This window comes from Halictus rubicundus, chromosome 7 (assembly GCF_050948215.1).
Source record: "Halictus rubicundus isolate RS-2024b chromosome 7, iyHalRubi1_principal, whole genome shotgun sequence".
In the NCBI taxonomy this organism is placed as follows: domain Eukaryota; kingdom Metazoa; phylum Arthropoda; class Insecta; order Hymenoptera; family Halictidae; genus Halictus; species Halictus rubicundus.
This window is the reverse complement of record NC_135155.1, coordinates 2814202-2831697: the sequence shown is the minus strand read 5'-3', so window position 1 is coordinate 2831697 and position 17496 is coordinate 2814202. Positions and strand designations below refer to the sequence as shown.

The following is a 17496-nucleotide window of genomic DNA, read 5'->3' as shown; positions in this document are numbered from 1 at the left end:
AAAGAATATCTATACTGCTACATGCATATTACAAGGTATACTTCAATTCATTATTTAGTATAGAATTTAAAAAATAATTAAGCATTTATACACAAGTATTATCATAGACCAGTTACAAAACGGTGGTCATTCGCGTAACTTTTTTATCGATGGTTATGCGAGTCTTAATAATCAAACGGTGTTATGTATGAAATAATCTCAACTCTATTATAAATAACATATCAAATATAACATCTGTATACATATATAGATTGTGTTTTCATTTTCATCGCTTGCTAGTCGGAGAATATTCAATTCAACAATACTGTAAAACACAATACCTTACAATATTCAATTCGAGCTAAGAATGTGTGACTCCATACACAATAACACGGGCTCGTCACCGATGTCTAAGTACTTGATCTTATCCTTCGTCGCAGGTTCCCAGACGACTTTTACGTATTCATCGATGCACGGTGTAGGATTTCTAGGTGACAAATAATCATCATATAATACAGAAACTGACCAAACTAACTACATAAGCCTGATTCGCAGCCGTGCAGTTGAATAAACAAAGTTATATGTATAAGGTGGTCATTAACTGATGGTACAACCGAAAAGGAGGTGATTCTTCATTAAAAAAATAAATGAAAAATGTAGAATAAAATTCATTCATATAAAGATTAGTTTTCAAGAAAATCTCGTTTGAAAATTTGACAAACACGCATCCTGTTGAATAGGAATCGTTTAACGCGTCTGTTCATGACCTACCAGTTCTACTTCTTACAAATACTAAGCTCGCGAACTTGGCAGATTTTCAAACTCCAAAAATTCTATTCTACATTTTCAACTTATTTTTTTATGTAGAATCTCCCCCTTTTCAGCTCTACCACCAGTTACCGATCACCCAGTATGTACAATGCTATTCTTCGTATTTAGTATACGCTCAAATAATTCGTTCAACATTCATATTCATGATATTGATCGAACTTTTTACTATAAACTAGTATCTATAAGTTAGTAAAAATTACTGTTAGTACAAGTTATTGTCGTAAGCTTAAGCCATTCGAGAAGCTACAGGCTCTTTCAACTCACCCTGTTTTACCGAAATTGGACCACATACGAGTTAGTCGTTCCAATGTTGCTCTGTCTTTCGTTCCTAATGCTGGTGGTTCTGGGTCCTCCAGTTTAAGAGGACCCAGGTAAAACAGGTACGCCATTTCATCGACATGTGATGCTCCTAAAGTATACAATTGTCTCAATACACTGCGGGTTTTATGTATTCACGACTAGACTGCGGATTCTTGTGCATGTATGAAGAAACTGACTGAGTAAAATATAAAATAGCAAAAGATTACAACAATTTAACAGTATTGGTATATTGTTTTCAACATGTCAAAATTATTAACGGAAGAAATTAAACATTTTATTTTGCATAAAGATCTGCAATCTATTAATGACAAACGGGAATATGCAAATCAAATGCAAGGCATTGAATATATTTGAAGAATTTAAGAATACTGTTACGTTAAGTGTATGCAAAAATTTTAGTCTTTTCCAATGGTAATTTTCATAATGACTGATAATTACGCTGGTTACGATCTTCCGTCTTTCTGCGCAATTTTTTATTTGCCACTATAAGTAAAGAATTCTAAAAAAGACTGAAACTTTTGCATTTACCTAATATTATTAGGCTCTTACAATTAGTTTTATCCATGCATCTAACTTGAATTCGCAATCGTACAAACTAATATGAATAACAAACTTTAAGTGCCTATCTACCCTCATATTTTAATTGTTATATTCTCTAGCTTCACAAACAAATTCAAAATTATAATATCTTCATATGTGACAAAGCAAACGTAAAAAATTTCATGCTTTGGTTTCTGTCAAGTCTACACATAGGCACCACTTTCGATGACTATGCTACATCGAAACGAAACAGAAAAAACTTCTATCGAATAATAATTTCAAAAGAAATTATTGCATTACGTTACTGAAGGGTGACTACTGGTCCTAGTGATTCTACAATTACGAGTAATATTACTATTGCTAATAGTAAACTGAACAACTTTGTTACTATGAATTAGTTTCAATAGCTGGACATAGTGCGTCGGTATGCGTAAATTTTTTTAATCTTTCTACTGCCTAAAATTACGCCCACTCAGTTTTGTCACAAATGCATAAATCCGCAATCTACTGTTAAATGAGTAGAGTGAGCAAAACGCGTCCTTGAAATTTATCTTACTTAATTAGTGCTGCTGCGATAGTCGATATGTATACTAAATGAGCTGCATGTAAGATATTTAAGAAACTAGATTACCTTTAATGACACGATCGACCAAGATGTCCGTATGTGTTTTCTGAGTGCCGACATATGTGTATATATAAAAGTAAGTAGGGGCTGATGTTCTCTTCACCCGATCCTCTACATACAATTTTGCGGAAATGCCGAAATAAACATCACTCAGGAAACGTACAGCTTGCTCTAATTTTTCCGGACCGATTTCTCCATCGAAATAAGTCATCTCAACAGCTTTTAATAACTTCTTGGTTTCTTCGGGACCTAAATCTTTTAGCGACGCTAATTTTTTCACTTGCGACGTTATAAGTTCATTGGGCTTTTTCGTTATCGCTTCTGAAATGCCTAAAAAATTACACAAATATGAAGTATGAATATACTTAACATTAGACTTACAAAGCACTAAAGGTGACTATTTTACAATACCACAAAAATAACAACAGTGTATGTATTCAAATTTTTAGCAATTTTTATAATATGTCTGAAGAAATGTATTTATTCAATAATTCAAGTAGTTCTAATATTAATGGAAACAGCTGAAGGAATATTATTGATAATAATCACCTCTTATAAACATTAGAAACTCGTGAGACGTGTATCCAACAATAACGGGAACACAAGCTTCTTTTGTGGCCATTTCCTCCATAGGAAATGGCAAAACTGGATTTTCCGCCATATCATCAGTGTTCAGCCCAATCGTAAGAGCAAAATCTTTCTTTTCCTATGAAAAGAACGCAAGAGGAATTATTATCTAACTGTGTATGTTTTTACGTGAACTATATTACTTTGCATAAATGCTACAGTCATCTTTAAATTGGCGACCCACAACAGTAGAATTCCATTTACGGTGACGCAAACATCTTTTTGACTTCTATTATATCCTCACATAAACGAATCGGTAAACAGGAAATTGAAATGTTCACAGTCCATTGAAATATTAAATTTTGAATACGTGTATGAATTGTAACAGTTTAAATTTGACATTATAAAACACCAGTGTTATTATTTAATAAATGATAACTTTAACGAAGTTTAGAGTTTCGATTTTACTTTTAATTTCTAATGTGCTTCAGAAATATATTGTAAAAATATATCGAAATTATAAAAGTTTGAAAACGGTAATGTACATGAAGTGCTAAAATATTAAACACAGATAGCTCAACATGTATATCTTATAACAATGTTTCTCAGATTTTTTTGCCATGATACGTGGGTCGAGCGAATATTAACCGGAATTAACCGGCAGAAGAAAATAAATTCCGGACTCTAGCAAAGGAATTCCAACTTTTTGAGTCCACTGGAAAAAGGACACCCAATTTTCAGCAACTTTTGGATGTTCTGTATACGATAAAGCCAACATCCGCACAAAATGAAAGAAATTTTTCTACGGCTACAGATTTTGTTACAAAAAAAAAGAAGTAGATTGTCTGATTCTACATTAGACGCATTATGCTTCTTAAGAAGTCGTTTCAAAACAAAAGCGTAATGTTTCACTTTATAAAAATTTGGTAAAAGTTTCCCAATATCCTTTTATTTTATTAAAAATTCTCGAGAATTCTCGAGAATTATCGAGAAATATAGTCTTATTTCTCATTTCTCGAGAAATGAAAAATGTTGAGAAATCAGGAACACTAGTAACAACTAACAATTAAAACAAGTAAGTAACAAGAGAGTGTTGAAAATGAAAATCACTAATGTCGCCCGTGGACCAACATGACAGGGGAGACAATTTGCACTGTTAACTGCCTTCACGGCAGTGCTCAAACAATTATTACTGACACTTGCAAATCGTCAGAAAAGACGCGAATTTCCCATTCGAGACATTATTCTGCTTTACGACAACGCCCAGCCCCGTACAGCTACACTAACACAACAAAATATTAAGGATTTCCCCTGGACTCATCTCTCTCATTTGTCATGTCTTCACTCTAAAAAATACTTGGAGGACGGAGATTTGACGACAATGCTGCTTTCGAAGTATTCTTGCGCAAATGGCTCGTGTCATAACCACCTTCATTTTACAACAGCGGCATAAAAAAACTACTTATTCGTTGGGAAAAATGTGTTTCCAAGTCAGGAGATTACGTAGAAAAGTAAGATTCATATTTTTATGATGATTCAATAAATTAAAAAAATAATAATTCAGATTTATATTTGATACACCTCATATCACAAGATCTGATCCAGAGATAAATTAAGCCTGTGTGTCCCCAATACACCTGTCACGATAACCCGTATCGCAGTTAATTACCACGTTAAACACGGAAGTACTGTATATTTACTGTCACATAAAATACATGTACACAGTCTTGTCCTACAGTTTTTCAATTTTCAAAATACTTGTTGCACAAGATAAAGAGTATAGTCTCAGTTATAGAGTATAGTCGCTTATACTAAATAAGAATCTAAATTTCTGACTTACTCAAAAGCATAATTACTAGAATCATAGATAGCCATTTGAACATTTTGTTCACGAACGTACTTGATCACTTCTAACAAACTCAATTTCGATTTTGTAATTCCCTAAATTTTTATATTTCTTAATCTTTTAACCGAGTGAGTTTGCAATTATGAACACATACGAAGACGTAACAAAAGACAAGTGACATTGGGTTAATAAAAATATTATCTTAATCGACGTAAGTGCGACATGGTTTATACCAATACGAATAGTGGAAGACAATTAAGGGACAGAGTTATTCGTTGAATTAAAGAAAAAATAAAGAATTTCTTAAAGATGATAGCGAATACCGATAACGAATTAAGTCGTCATCCTCGGTTAAGAGGTTAAAGCATGAATGAAAGCATAAAATAAATGTGATACTAACTATAACAGTTCCCTAAACGACTAAATAAAATACAATTTAATGCTCGTGTTGAAAAGTAGTCTAAAAAACTGTAAACCTACATGAAAAACCCAGTTACATGAACCACATGAATCCACTCGTTTCCCGCTGCGTTCACACGAATGAAGATTCTACTGTATCGTAGGGTTGCCCGTCATTATTAAATGCATTAAAAAAAAACTTATTTGCCTGCTGCGTAAGTACGCCCTCCAAAGCCATGACGATATCATTAGCGTCAATGGTACGAAGGTATCGAACAACTTCTTCAGGATCAGTGGAATCTGTGCCAAGGATTTTCGCAAGTCTGAAACCTCGCTCAGGTTTACTTTGATTCCAGCTCCACGGGCACGTCAACAATCCACTTTGCATAATCGCTTTGTGAAAGAGTCCTACGGACAACAATGACTACATAGTTTTTTATCAGAACGTAAATGTAGTTTATCGCTTTTCTACATTTTTGCAAACGAACGTCGGGCTTATTAATGTACGGGCTTATTAATGCTCGAGTTATCAGTCAATAAACAACGACTATTACTCTCATGCAAGTAGTGTCTAATATTGTAAACCCTCTGTGCTCTTATGAAAAGTTCACAAATGTATAAAAATTATATTTTTATAAAATTTGAACCTTCTTTCATTAATACTAACTGTACCGAGCACAAAATGTGACTAATAGATGTTATTTTATAAACATTGGAAGACTTAATTTATTTAGATTTTACGCAGTTTTATAACAACAAGTATTTTAATGAAGACGTTTATTTAATAATATCTCATGGAAGCATTTTTGTAATTTCAATAATTATCATAAAACAAGAAATGTGAAACCAGCAACCTGATCGATCGTAGTACGGTTAGTGTTAAGTACGAGAGAAATTAGTATAGGTATCAAGTACTCAATTGTAAATATTATATGCTAGACAGTAATTTTTGGAACGGACAATTTCTTACGTACAAGTGAACAACTTGTATATCATTGCATTAATCGTTAACTTAAAACTGAAAATACTTAATATTTCGAAATAATAGAAAATTGAGTTTAAAGATCCGTCGGGTTCGCGTGTTTAGTACCTATATGCAAGAAGTAGAATTGGGTGGTCATGATCAGACGCGTCAGACGATTCCTATCGAATAACATGCGTATTCGCTGCATTTTCAAACTGGATTGTCTCGAAAACAAAGCTGCGGTAAAAAAATTGTATTTCATATTTTCGACTTCTTTTCTCATGTAGAATCACCCCCTCCAAGATTGTACCATCAATATCGGGACACCCTCTATTTCTGCACATTGAACCAAATCATCTCAATGGGGTTGAGTTCTAGAGATTGTACCGAACATTTAAAAAACTGAAGATTCTGGTCTGTTGAAAATCATTTAAGGACACGTGCGCTATGTTTTCAGTAGTTATCAGCTTGATACACCCAAACAATTGCAATTCATCTCTGCGCATATAATTGCAATAACTTTTTTGTTACATTTAAATAAACATAACGGTCCATGATTTCTTGCAATCAATGAATGGGGCCCACACCATTCATGAACATCGCACCCCAAACAAATACCGATGTATCACCTTCATCGATCGTCAATTTTGTAAAATTTTGTGACGCTTAACGTTGCCTAAGTTTCGCCATTACATCCGAATCTGTATTTTGATGCACCTGTAAAAATTACCATGAACATTATTCTTTCGCAACAGCTATTCTGGCAAGTCGATTTTTGACCGAAACAAAGAACTTCTTTCTTGCAGCCCTTCCTTTTAATAGAAATTCATTTAATCGACGATGGACTGTGCTAACACTAACATTTTTATAAAGATTTGGTATTACAGTGAATTCGCGTAGTATGGCAGCAGTACGGGTCTTGATGTCGCTTGTTTTCCAGGAGTTACTCTACGTAGAAAAGGGCAACGAAGTGGCCTCGGTCGCTGAGGAGTGCAAACATAATACTAAAATAACAAAAATTCTTTATTTTTCATTATTTTTTAATGGGACTTTCACCATCATATTCGTGACATTTTTCTAATGAAAATGATATCAAATATGATATAGTTCCGATGATATTTACTTGTACAATGAACAATGAAAGTTACTTCCCATTACAATTATATTAACGGAAAATTAGTGTAAATATGATCCGAATGATATCGTGTTTTATATCATTTTAATCAGAAAAATTCCACAAATATATTCGTGAAAGTCTCATAAAAAAATAGTTAATAATAAAAAAAGTTTAAGTTTTGATTCAAAGGCCAGAGCTCACGCCAGTCTTTCATCTTTCCCGAACGCTTCGACTCTCCGCGTCTCTTTCTTTCCCATACGATGTCCTTTCCTACACGAAACTTTAATCGTTTATTACAAAAGTAATTATCATCGAAATTATATCATATTTAGTATCATTTTCATTAGAAAAATGTCACAAATATGTTGATGAAAGTCTCGTAAAAAAATAATTCGTAATAAAAAAGTTTAAGATTTGATTTGAAGGCCTGAGCTCACCCCAGTCTTTCCCGAACACTTCGACTCTCTACCTCTCTTTCTTTCCCATACGCTGTCCTTCTTTGCGTCCGAAACTTTAATCGTTCATTACATAAGTAAATATCATCGTTACTATATCATATTTGGTATCATTTTCACTAGAAAGATGCAATGAATATGTTGGTGAAAGTCCCATAAAAAAATAATGAAAAATAAAGAAGTTTTGTTATTGGATTAGTAGTGGTCTTCTGATCAACCCATATTGTGGTACACTCCTCGGCGACCGAGGTCTCTCAAGCTTCTTGGACCCTCACGTGGTATACCCCGCGATAGTGGGGATAATTCCGCGACCTTTATCATCCAGGCCTCGGCGACATATATCACGAACTCATTGTATTTCTTTATAAATGCCAACAGCTGTCTCAAATCTGTTCATTTTGGATAATTGATAAATAACCTGGTCTGTTCTAGAGTCCGTTTTTCATGATCTATATTTGCGAAGAATGTTATATGACGCTAAATATGTTGAATTTCATGGCAGCAAGTCATTACAGATGTCCCTGGTCTTCAACTATCTCTCGGAATTTTTTTCTAGCTTTGCGATGCATTTATACTTAACGTGGTCGATCTGATATCACATTCTTTCCTTTGTAGCGGCTAGCTGGGCGCCGGAAGAGAAATCTTCAGCGCACCGGCACCAAGAAAGATTTATGGTTTGCACAGCATAAGACGCTATTTGTGAGAAAACGTCTGTAACGTTTTTGGCCACTTAGCGGACAGATGTGTCCTTGTAGTTCCTAGCGACGAACTCAATAGCGCAAGTGGACGCCATAAATTTTCGGTAGTCTAAGGGTCTCCAGCCTAGAGTGTCTCAGCGACGCATGCCTGGTTTCTATCACCCGGGAAAGCTGGGCCCGTTGACGTAAGCCAGCAGTCACGTACCGCACTTGGCACGGGGCCCGGAAGACACCCCGCTGCATCGGGACAAGCATTTTCGAGGATATAAGGCAGCAGACTACCGACGCGAGCTAGTCGGTCACGAAGTCTAGTCACAGCCGATTCTCCGCCGAGTCACTTAGAGTCTAGTCGCAGTCCGGTCGCTGCTAAATCGCAGTCCAAGTTCAATCGCGAGTCGAAGCTAATCGCCGTTCTAGTTGAACTACCCCGGACGTTCTCGCGACATCACTCATAATAAATAAACGACTCAGCCACGTACACCTGATTTGAACACTTATTCTGAGGCACCCGTCTCCGACAACCCTGTTCCTTCACCTTCACTCATCGCGGTCACTTACAACGCACTTCTAATTGTCTCAAGTGTTCAATGAATATTGATAAAAGTTCCTTACAACGTTGATATATAGACGTACCGAGCTACTATCACAATGTACGCAAGTAATTGTCCGCCTCGATACTGTCAGCCCGGAACAAAGTGTACATAAATGTCATTGGAATCTCGGAATTAACAGAAACATTATTGAGACTTTATACCAGGAGGTACAAACTTGACGAAAGTATTGTTAGGATGCTTTTGCAAGCTTCCCAAGAAACTATACGCCACTTGGTATTCAAAAGATCATTAGTACGTAAGCAAATAGCCGCCATTGTGGTCATCAATTACCTTGCGCTCGTGGCGATATTGCCAATGCATGTGCCAAAGTTCCTCCAACACTGGCCCCGAATATTGTGACATTATTAGGATCGCCCCCAAAATTCGCTATGTTCTCTTTGACCCATTCCAGAGCAGCGATCAGATCTTTCAGTCCCTGATTGCCTGGCGCAGCCTTGTGACCCAGATTTAAAAAACCTGCGACATACCGTTTCAAATTTAATTACCTGAAATAAGACTAAACTCTTTTATTCATCCCTCGCCTTAGGGTTCTACTACTGATCGATACATATTTACAAAGAAGGACTTAGCCTCAATGACCTTTGTTTGATTCCGGGGTGAAGCGATCGAACACAAGTTAATAATAATTGCTCTTTGATCCATTTCAGAACTTATTTTAAAGCCTTACGACGCGTACAATGTTCGACAGAAGATCGGCGAGATAGTTATATAAGTATAGTACGAGACTGATTTAGAAATGTTGAATGGTTAAAGAATGCTGATTAGTAGGAGTGTGCGAGAACCCGAAATATCGGGTCGGTTCGGAAACACGAAATTTTTTCGGGTTCGGGACGGGTACCCGAAAATTTCGAAATTCTCGAAAGTATTAGGATTTCCGAAAAAGTCGGGATTCTCTAAAGAATCGTGATTTCCGGAAAAGAAGATTTGTGTAATGAGAAGTAACTTTCTTAGTTCCTTACACAAATAAATATCATCGGATTTATATCATATTTGGTATCAATTTGATTAGAAAAATACCACGAATATGTTCGTGAAAGTCCCATAAAAAAATAATGAAAAATAAAAAAGTTTTGTAATTGAATTAGCAGTGGTCTTCTGGTCTCACACCGATATACCCGATCGTGTTATGTCAGGGCCCGCTCTAGCGGTTACGACGCCCCGGGCAAAAAAACAAATTGCCGCCCTTTTTTAAGCACTAAGCACCGCGCTGAACAAAATGACCTTCTTTTTTTTAGCAAAATTGTCTGGCAAGGGTAGTCTGAAATTTTTTATTAATTGGGTATTTAACACATCAATATTTTTCTCACACTTACAGCCAAAGCCAAAATGGCGCCCCAGGCAAATGCCCGGGTTGTCTCCCCCCCCCCCTAGAGCGGGCCCTGTTTATGTACACTCCTTGATGGCGACGGCTCTCGAGCAGAGTTGAGCATTATTTAAATAACGATTCGAATAAAAGATACTTTACCTTTATTCGTTATTCGAAGGTTCGAATAAAAAAAGTATCTTTATTCGACGAGTATCGAATAAATAATTTTATTCGACGAGAATTTATCCGACGAATAAAGATGATTTTTTTTATTCGAAGCGGATTTATTCGAACTTCGAATAATTTTTTCATCTTTTATCTGTATCTTTTATTCGAAGGCTTCGAATAAATCTTCGAATAACTTTTGCCGAGCGCCGAGCTTCAAAGACCCAGCGACGACAGACGACTTACAATGTAAGCGAATGGAGAATCGCGCACGTATGAAAGTTTAAACTTTTAGATTTTTCAATATATCCTCATGAAATTGTGACGAGCGAATGGAGGGGATTTTCCTGATGAAAGTGAGGTCAAATTCGTGTGTAATCGAACAAGTTTCACTGATACGTAATGTTACGATAAAAATTACAATCTCGTTAAAGCCTTTCGAAGCCTTCGAATAAAAGATGTAGATAAAAGATGAAAAAATTATTCGAAGTTCGAATAAATCCGCTTCGAATAAAAAAAAATATCTTTATTCGTCGGATAAATTCTCGTCGAATAAAATTATTTATTCGATACTCGTCGAATAAAGATACTTTTTTAATCTTTTATTCGTTATACGAAATTTTTATTTAGATAAATATTTTGCCCAACTCTGCTCTCGAGCTTCGCTGTCCGTTTCTCCGTGCAACATTGTATCAGAGAAAGACATTTTGTCAGCCTTCTTGTCCCTATCCGACTGTGTGTCGAAATTTTGTTTCTATCTCTTACAATTTGTAAGATACAAAATAAACTCATAAAACAGCTAAATTTTCAGGAGTTAATTGTAATCCTTTAGAGGAAATTAGGGCAGCCAAATATGTAATAAGTAGACTGTGACTTTCTTCATTTATAACAAATAAATAAAATGTTTAATCGTATGAAGATTAAACTTTAAGGATACATTATCATTATCCAATTAAAATTATTTCAGAAATAAAGGCATTGCGATTTAGCTCCTGTCTCTTGTAATTGATGTAGAACATTTTTATTTTGCATAGAGATCCGCACTCCAGTAATAAATATCCATATATTTATTGACACAGAGTGTTATTAATTTTCTAAACTTTCGAATTGAAGATACTCCTTTTTCAAAAAGGTCGAATGATAACGCGTTTGTCGAATTCATCATATGGCAAGGGATTAATTAATTCATTATTTTAAATAAGCGTTAGATTAAAATGTTATTAATACATTTCAAATAACTAACCAAAAGCGCCAAGTCTATAATTAGTTGAAACCACCACGACGTCCTTTGCAACCAAGTAATCTGGCCGTTTATCTACGAAACTTCCTGTTCCTATTAGGAATGAGCCGCCATGGATCCAAAACATTACCGGTTTACGTTCACTAAGTGAATTAGTGTAAACATTAAGGTAGAGACAATCCTCTTGGCCGACTACATCGATCGGGGGCACTTCTCGTAATTGTGGACCACGTATCCCATGAGCTTCTGCGGTATCCTTGATACCGGTCCATGGAGTCGGTGGTTGTGGATCCTATTCGTTGAATCGAGAAAAAAATGATCGATCAATTTAAATCTAATAAACACCGTGTTCGGTACACAGATAAATCCAAAGTTTCCTCGTGATTTGCTTAAAGTAAAGCGTAAAAAGTATTTGACATTAGAGTTTGCTAAGAGTTGACATTCGAAACGTATCTGAACGAATATTAATCGATTTAGAAGATTTATTACCTTAAATCTGAGTTCTCCGATAGGGGGAGCAGCGAATGGTATCTCATGAAACGCGATGAAAGAGCTACCAAAGACACTTTTTTGTACAGCTCCTCGTAATTTACCTTGCTTTACTGTAACTATCGGTTCGTTCATTGTTGACCACGCTCTAACAAACTTGACAACGGTCCAATGTCCTCTGCGGAGAGTTTTGGTGTAAGGCGCGAATCGTATCCGCACTGTAATCATGTTATCTACTTATTGTATCAAAGTGTTGATATCAGAAAGGTGACATCAGAATCGTAGATGGAACAGTTTCAGAGAACCTTGCGTGATCTCAACAAACGTCTGTTTAAGTTTTTTAACGCTTTAACGTTGAAATATGGTACCGTGTTTAAGGTTAGAAAGTGAAGTCAGCAGAATGAACATGAAGTAAGCATTTTTTAGAATAAAGTAAGCAGTTTTCATAAACATCGACAATGATGTGTACAATAGTCGTTGATAATAGTCGAAATTAACGATTAATCTATCTATATACATCCAATACTTTTCACAATTCTATCAATCTCTATATTGCTTGGATTATTAAGAGTTGCTAAAAATGAAATAGATAATACTCGTTTGTGAGTAATTTTTGCGATACATTTACAATTTGCTTCTAGTCTCGTAGCCTACTTTGAGATACAGCAGATGAATAAGCGGAAATTGTGTACTTAATGATGTCAGGATTGAATAAAGTTACTACCGTGTCTATTTTAAAAAATGTAGAAAATCACGACTGTCGGTTGAACTTTGAATCTGCACTTCCCTAAAATTTTTTATACGTGTGATGCTGATCGTGACGACATAAGCCTGTCCATTAAGCGATCTCGAACTTTTTTACTAGATTTTTTATTTTATTAAAGACTATAGCCTGTTGAAGTAAACACTGCTTATTTTTCAAAGTTATAAACACAGTATCTACATATAATTCTAGTATACATTATACATGTATATGCATATACAACTTCGAAATTTTTGAAAGTCATTTATCTTTCCCGATCTCATTCAATCTGCTCGATATAAAAGTTTTTGTGATGACTTTTCCACAAACAATAAACCATTTACTTTTATCAGATCGTGTATTAATGATTTAAAGATAACAATGATAAGGACATTGACCTTTAATACAGTCTTTGATCTTCCAGTTCCTGTATCAAACTCGTTTATTGCGAAGAAGAAATAAATATTAATCATTGTTAGCGATTTTGAAAATTGTGAGCCTTTATGTACATCATTACAATTTTTTCAATAACAAAGTTACTCGATCGAATTAAAAATGATTGTTTCCTCGTTCTTTACAATTTACCTTCAAGAGGATATAATAAAAAATGATGGGATATTCATTTTCATAAGTTATCCTTGGTCGATCGTTTTTGTTAGTTCATTTATAATAACCGATCGCTCACAGTCGACGTAGCTTGCTTGCTCTTGCTATTACTTTGAACTTAAACGTTTCCGGCGAGTAACGCACTATTATAGGTAGACAGTTCTCTCTCTCTCTCTCTCTCTCTCTCTCTCTCTCTCTCTCTCTTTCTTTCTTATTACCCTATTTATTACATCCTTCCCTATTCTCTTACATTTTTATTATATATTCTTATTCTTATATATTAATTATATATTCTTTAATTCGTTATTATACGTTGAACATAAAATTTTATTTGTTGCTAAAAACTTGTAGTCCCATAATTGATATTCTCGACTCGTCACCAATATCCAGACAATTCAATTCGTCCTTTATCACAGGCTTCTAAAGAACCTTGACATATTTTATCGGTATTTGGAGTAGGATTCCTAGATTAAATGTATACGTCGTATATGAATATATAAATATTGAAAATAAGTTAAATTATATTTGGAATGTTATCATTACTATACCCCATTTTGGTAAAGTTGGTCCATATTTTACATAGGCATTTTATGAATAATTCTTTCCTTCGTCTCTTCCCTTCATAGCACAGAGTTTATATCTAATAGTAGGGCAATAGAACAGATACCCCACTTCATCCAAATGAGTCGTCTCTACAATATGATTAATTATGTTCCTTGTCGATAAACTTACAGTAAGGAGCAAAACTGAATCCACACTATTTGAAACAGCATAACTTTTTTAAAATTAGACCAAATGAATTGAGTGTTTTTAAGAAGTTGGAAGGATTAGTTTATTAGACGAGATGCAAAAAATTAAAAAAAAATTTGAATTGGTCGGAATCGCAAAAGAAATAGTAGAAGTTGGTTTTTTCAGCTTTTTTTACAATTGTACTCTTTTATTTGAGCCCCAAATAAAAGAAATATTTGATCACTCAAATAAATTATATCCATGCTGACAATTTCATCGATATTGGTTAAATCGTTTACGAGTTATGAACAATTAAAAGTGCGATTTTAAGTAAAAAATCGTGAAAAATAACAATTTTCCCACTTTTAATCGGTTAAATGACAGTAATTACGATTACAATTATTAAATACGCGACTAAAGTTTTGGGCGTCAAAAAGAATGGCGAACGGAAAAGAAAGAGAGACAGAGAATCGAAGCGTTAAACCTCAGTCCCTCTTTCTTCTTCAATCCCTAAGGCAGACCCGAAGTTTTCACAGTTACGAAAAGAATACTGTAATAGAACTTCTAAAGTAAAAGGAAGATAAAAAGAATTTCTTGCCTGTTCCGCAGAATTTGTCCTAGAAATTTGCTAACTGCCCAATTAGCCCACACTTTGCAAGCAAAAGATTTGCCCATTTGGTACCAAACCCTGCTTGGAGCAGAATTTGGTCCCCATTTTATATAAATTTGGCACCCAAATGTGTCGACAAATTCCTAGTCAAATAGCGGAGACAGATGGATCGCAAATTGAGTGCAAAGTATGCAGGCAAAATTTCATACCAAATGTTGCCAAAACTTGGCTACGTTCGGCCCTTGTTATAGAGGGCAGGTTCGTCGCACTAAGAGCGGACGTAACCTTGTTCGCAAAAGTGATGCGTAAACACCACAATATGCAGTGAAAGACAAAGCGCCGTAAAAAATTTATTGTAAAAAATAAAATATGTGTATAAATGTATTATGCTCCGATTTTCCCCGATATTTACTTTCAGAACAAGGTTAGGTTTCCCTCTTAATACGACCGACCTGCCCTCTATAACGAAGCTGAACGCAGCCAAGGTTTGGCTTCAATTTGGCATGAAATTTTGGCTATAGACTTTGCACTCAAATACTGAGCCTAATGCGGAAACGTATGGATAGCAATTTGGAGACAAATTCAAACCAAATTGTTTACTGTGCATTTCTCGCGGAATTTTAACTATTTTCTTGGGATCCTTAGAGTCTATGCAAAAGTTTAGGCTCATATTGTTCACCTGATAGCCAAGGACATAGCAAACATCCAGCATGTGCAATTGTTTTATGAAAAAATCCTATATTTGGAAATGAAAATATAAATTTTGAGAACCATTTTTCAATGTTCATTAAATTATAATCACCATCCGCAAAATTATTTCCAACAATGAAAATTGTTTTGTCATCAAAAGGGTGACAAGTTCAAAAGCAAGCCTAGGTGAAAGTAACTGAGAATCTCTGCAAAATATTACAGTACTTTATTCATTTAATCTGAGATAACGCTAATAAAACATGTTATGTTTTAACAACAATTTAAGGCCATAGAAATAAAAGATCAGAAGTCTCCAACTTCATCAACTCATGGAATCTTTAAGATTATAAATTTCTTTGTGGAACCTGTACCAAAAGAAATTAATATGTATAAACAATTGTGAGTTTTTAACTTTCCTGGTTTTCTGACTTTTTATAAATAACTGTCCAACATACAGGGAACTATCTTTAAAATGGATAACCATTGCTTTCTTGATACACTGTATAGATAGTATGTCCTCGTTTAAATGATGCAGTCAAATATTTCATAAAATACTTTGTAATTTCATTTACTTGCACTTCATTTTTTTTAAACAAGGTCATGGTCAGTTACAAATGTATGAGTTCATATAGAAACTGGTAAGTACATATAGACAAGCGTTAAGAGTATTAATGAGCTCTTATTATATGCTGCCATGCCAATCAATCGTCATGCTCCCAATATGCTCTAATAAATGGGATTTTACTATGTTCAAGTTACATTTCTAAATGCAAATTACATGGTTCAGAAGGATACACTTATTCATAAAACTGAACTATTTGTTAAAGTACTTTGGTACCGTAAAATTGAATAATAATAACAATTTTGAGCAAAAATAAAATATGAACATATATTTACAGTTTTAAAATCAGTTTTTCATCAGTTACAATAGAAATGTGAAAAAACCTTCGATAATATTGAAAACTCAAACTATATAACTTTTTCCTCATACACTTTTGTATGTGCTTTTGTAAACGAAACATCCAGTACTTACCCGTTATATTGTACTTACACATGTTGAGGATGTTAGAAACGTTTGAAATTTATTACAAATATATGAAGTTGTACCTTTCGTAAGTGGTGATACTACTAAATAATATGTTATAGCTGCTCTAACGCTATCACCAATAACTGTGACATTGTTTGATCACCTCCACTTTTAGCAATGTTTTCATTAACCAATTCCAAAGCAGCAATCACATATTTTACCCTCTGGTTACTGGATTGATTTTCATTGAACAGTGTACCGCTTTTGCTGTTAAATATTAAATTCGAAATTACTTGATTTAATGAAAGTACAGGCATGCATTTTGATATTGCTTTTATAAATATAAAGGTGCAACTAACCGAAAATATCCAATCTATAATTAGTTATAACGACGATGACTGTAAGTACAAGCAATCAGTAGACTACAGATTCTTTGCATTTGTGGCAATAATGCGTGGTTGTAATTTTAAACAATAGGAAGATTAAATGAATTTATGAATATCTAATTAATTCTTACAACTTAATAAAGCCGCGAAACAGAAAAGTAGACTGTTGTTTGGTTCCTATGTGTTGCAATTAATACGAACAATTTTTAGTTTGCATAAATATCCGCAGTTTAGTAATCAGGTCTGAAGAATTGTAGCTGCTGGATCCTTCTATGAATGTACCTTCGTGCTACCAGAACATAACTGGTTTACATCCGATCAAGGAATTAGTATAAACATTAAGGTATAGACAATCCTCACTTCCGTGGATCTTATCACAAAATTCATCTGATTTTTGTGTGCATACTATTCCAGTACTTTGGGAAACATCCTTCATATACCTTCCCATAATGCAACTGGTTGTGGATCCTAGGATATAATAATACAACATACAAACTAATAACATTTTTTCAACAGTTTGCTTAATAAAAGTAAAATATAGACGTAAACG

General features: G+C 34.6%; 1 protein-coding gene across 4 annotated transcripts; it reads right to left on the bottom strand.

Annotated features, from left to right (window-relative positions):
* Positions 1 to 181: 181 nt before the first annotated feature.
* LOC143355982 (esterase FE4) lies at positions 182 to 13541 on the bottom strand. 4 transcript variants are annotated; one of them, XM_076791261.1, is made up of 9 exons: positions 12462 to 13541; positions 12157 to 12374; positions 11671 to 11959; positions 9227 to 9412; positions 5317 to 5516; positions 2846 to 3002; positions 2303 to 2626; positions 1075 to 1219; positions 182 to 466 (listed from the first exon to the last, which is right to left on the bottom strand). In XM_076791261.1, exons 2-9 carry the CDS (start codon positions 12289 to 12291, stop codon positions 331 to 333), a joined length of 1572 nt encoding a protein of 523 aa, XP_076647376.1. In that variant the 5' UTR covers positions 12292 to 12374; positions 12462 to 13541; the 3' UTR covers positions 182 to 330. The 4 variants fall into 4 exon arrangements, with proteins under 4 accessions (XP_076647376.1, XP_076647374.1, XP_076647375.1 ...); XM_076791259.1 differs by having other exon boundaries at positions 12811 to 13541; XM_076791260.1 differs by having other exon boundaries at positions 12881 to 13541.
* Between the last annotated feature and the right edge of the window lie 3955 nt (positions 13542 to 17496).

Coding starts and splice junctions, on each gene's coding strand:
- LOC143355982 (XM_076791258.1), bottom strand. CDS start 12,384: ATGATTACAGTGCGGATACGATTCGCGCCTTACACCAAAACTCTCCGC. Junction 11,960..12,156: donor TCGGAGAACTCAGATTTAAG/GTAATAAATCTT, acceptor TTCAACGAATAG/GATCCACAACCACCGACTCC. Junction 467..1,074: donor TCCAATTTCGGTAAAACAGG/GTGAGTTGAAAG, acceptor TTTGTCACCTAG/AAATCCTACACCGTGCATCG.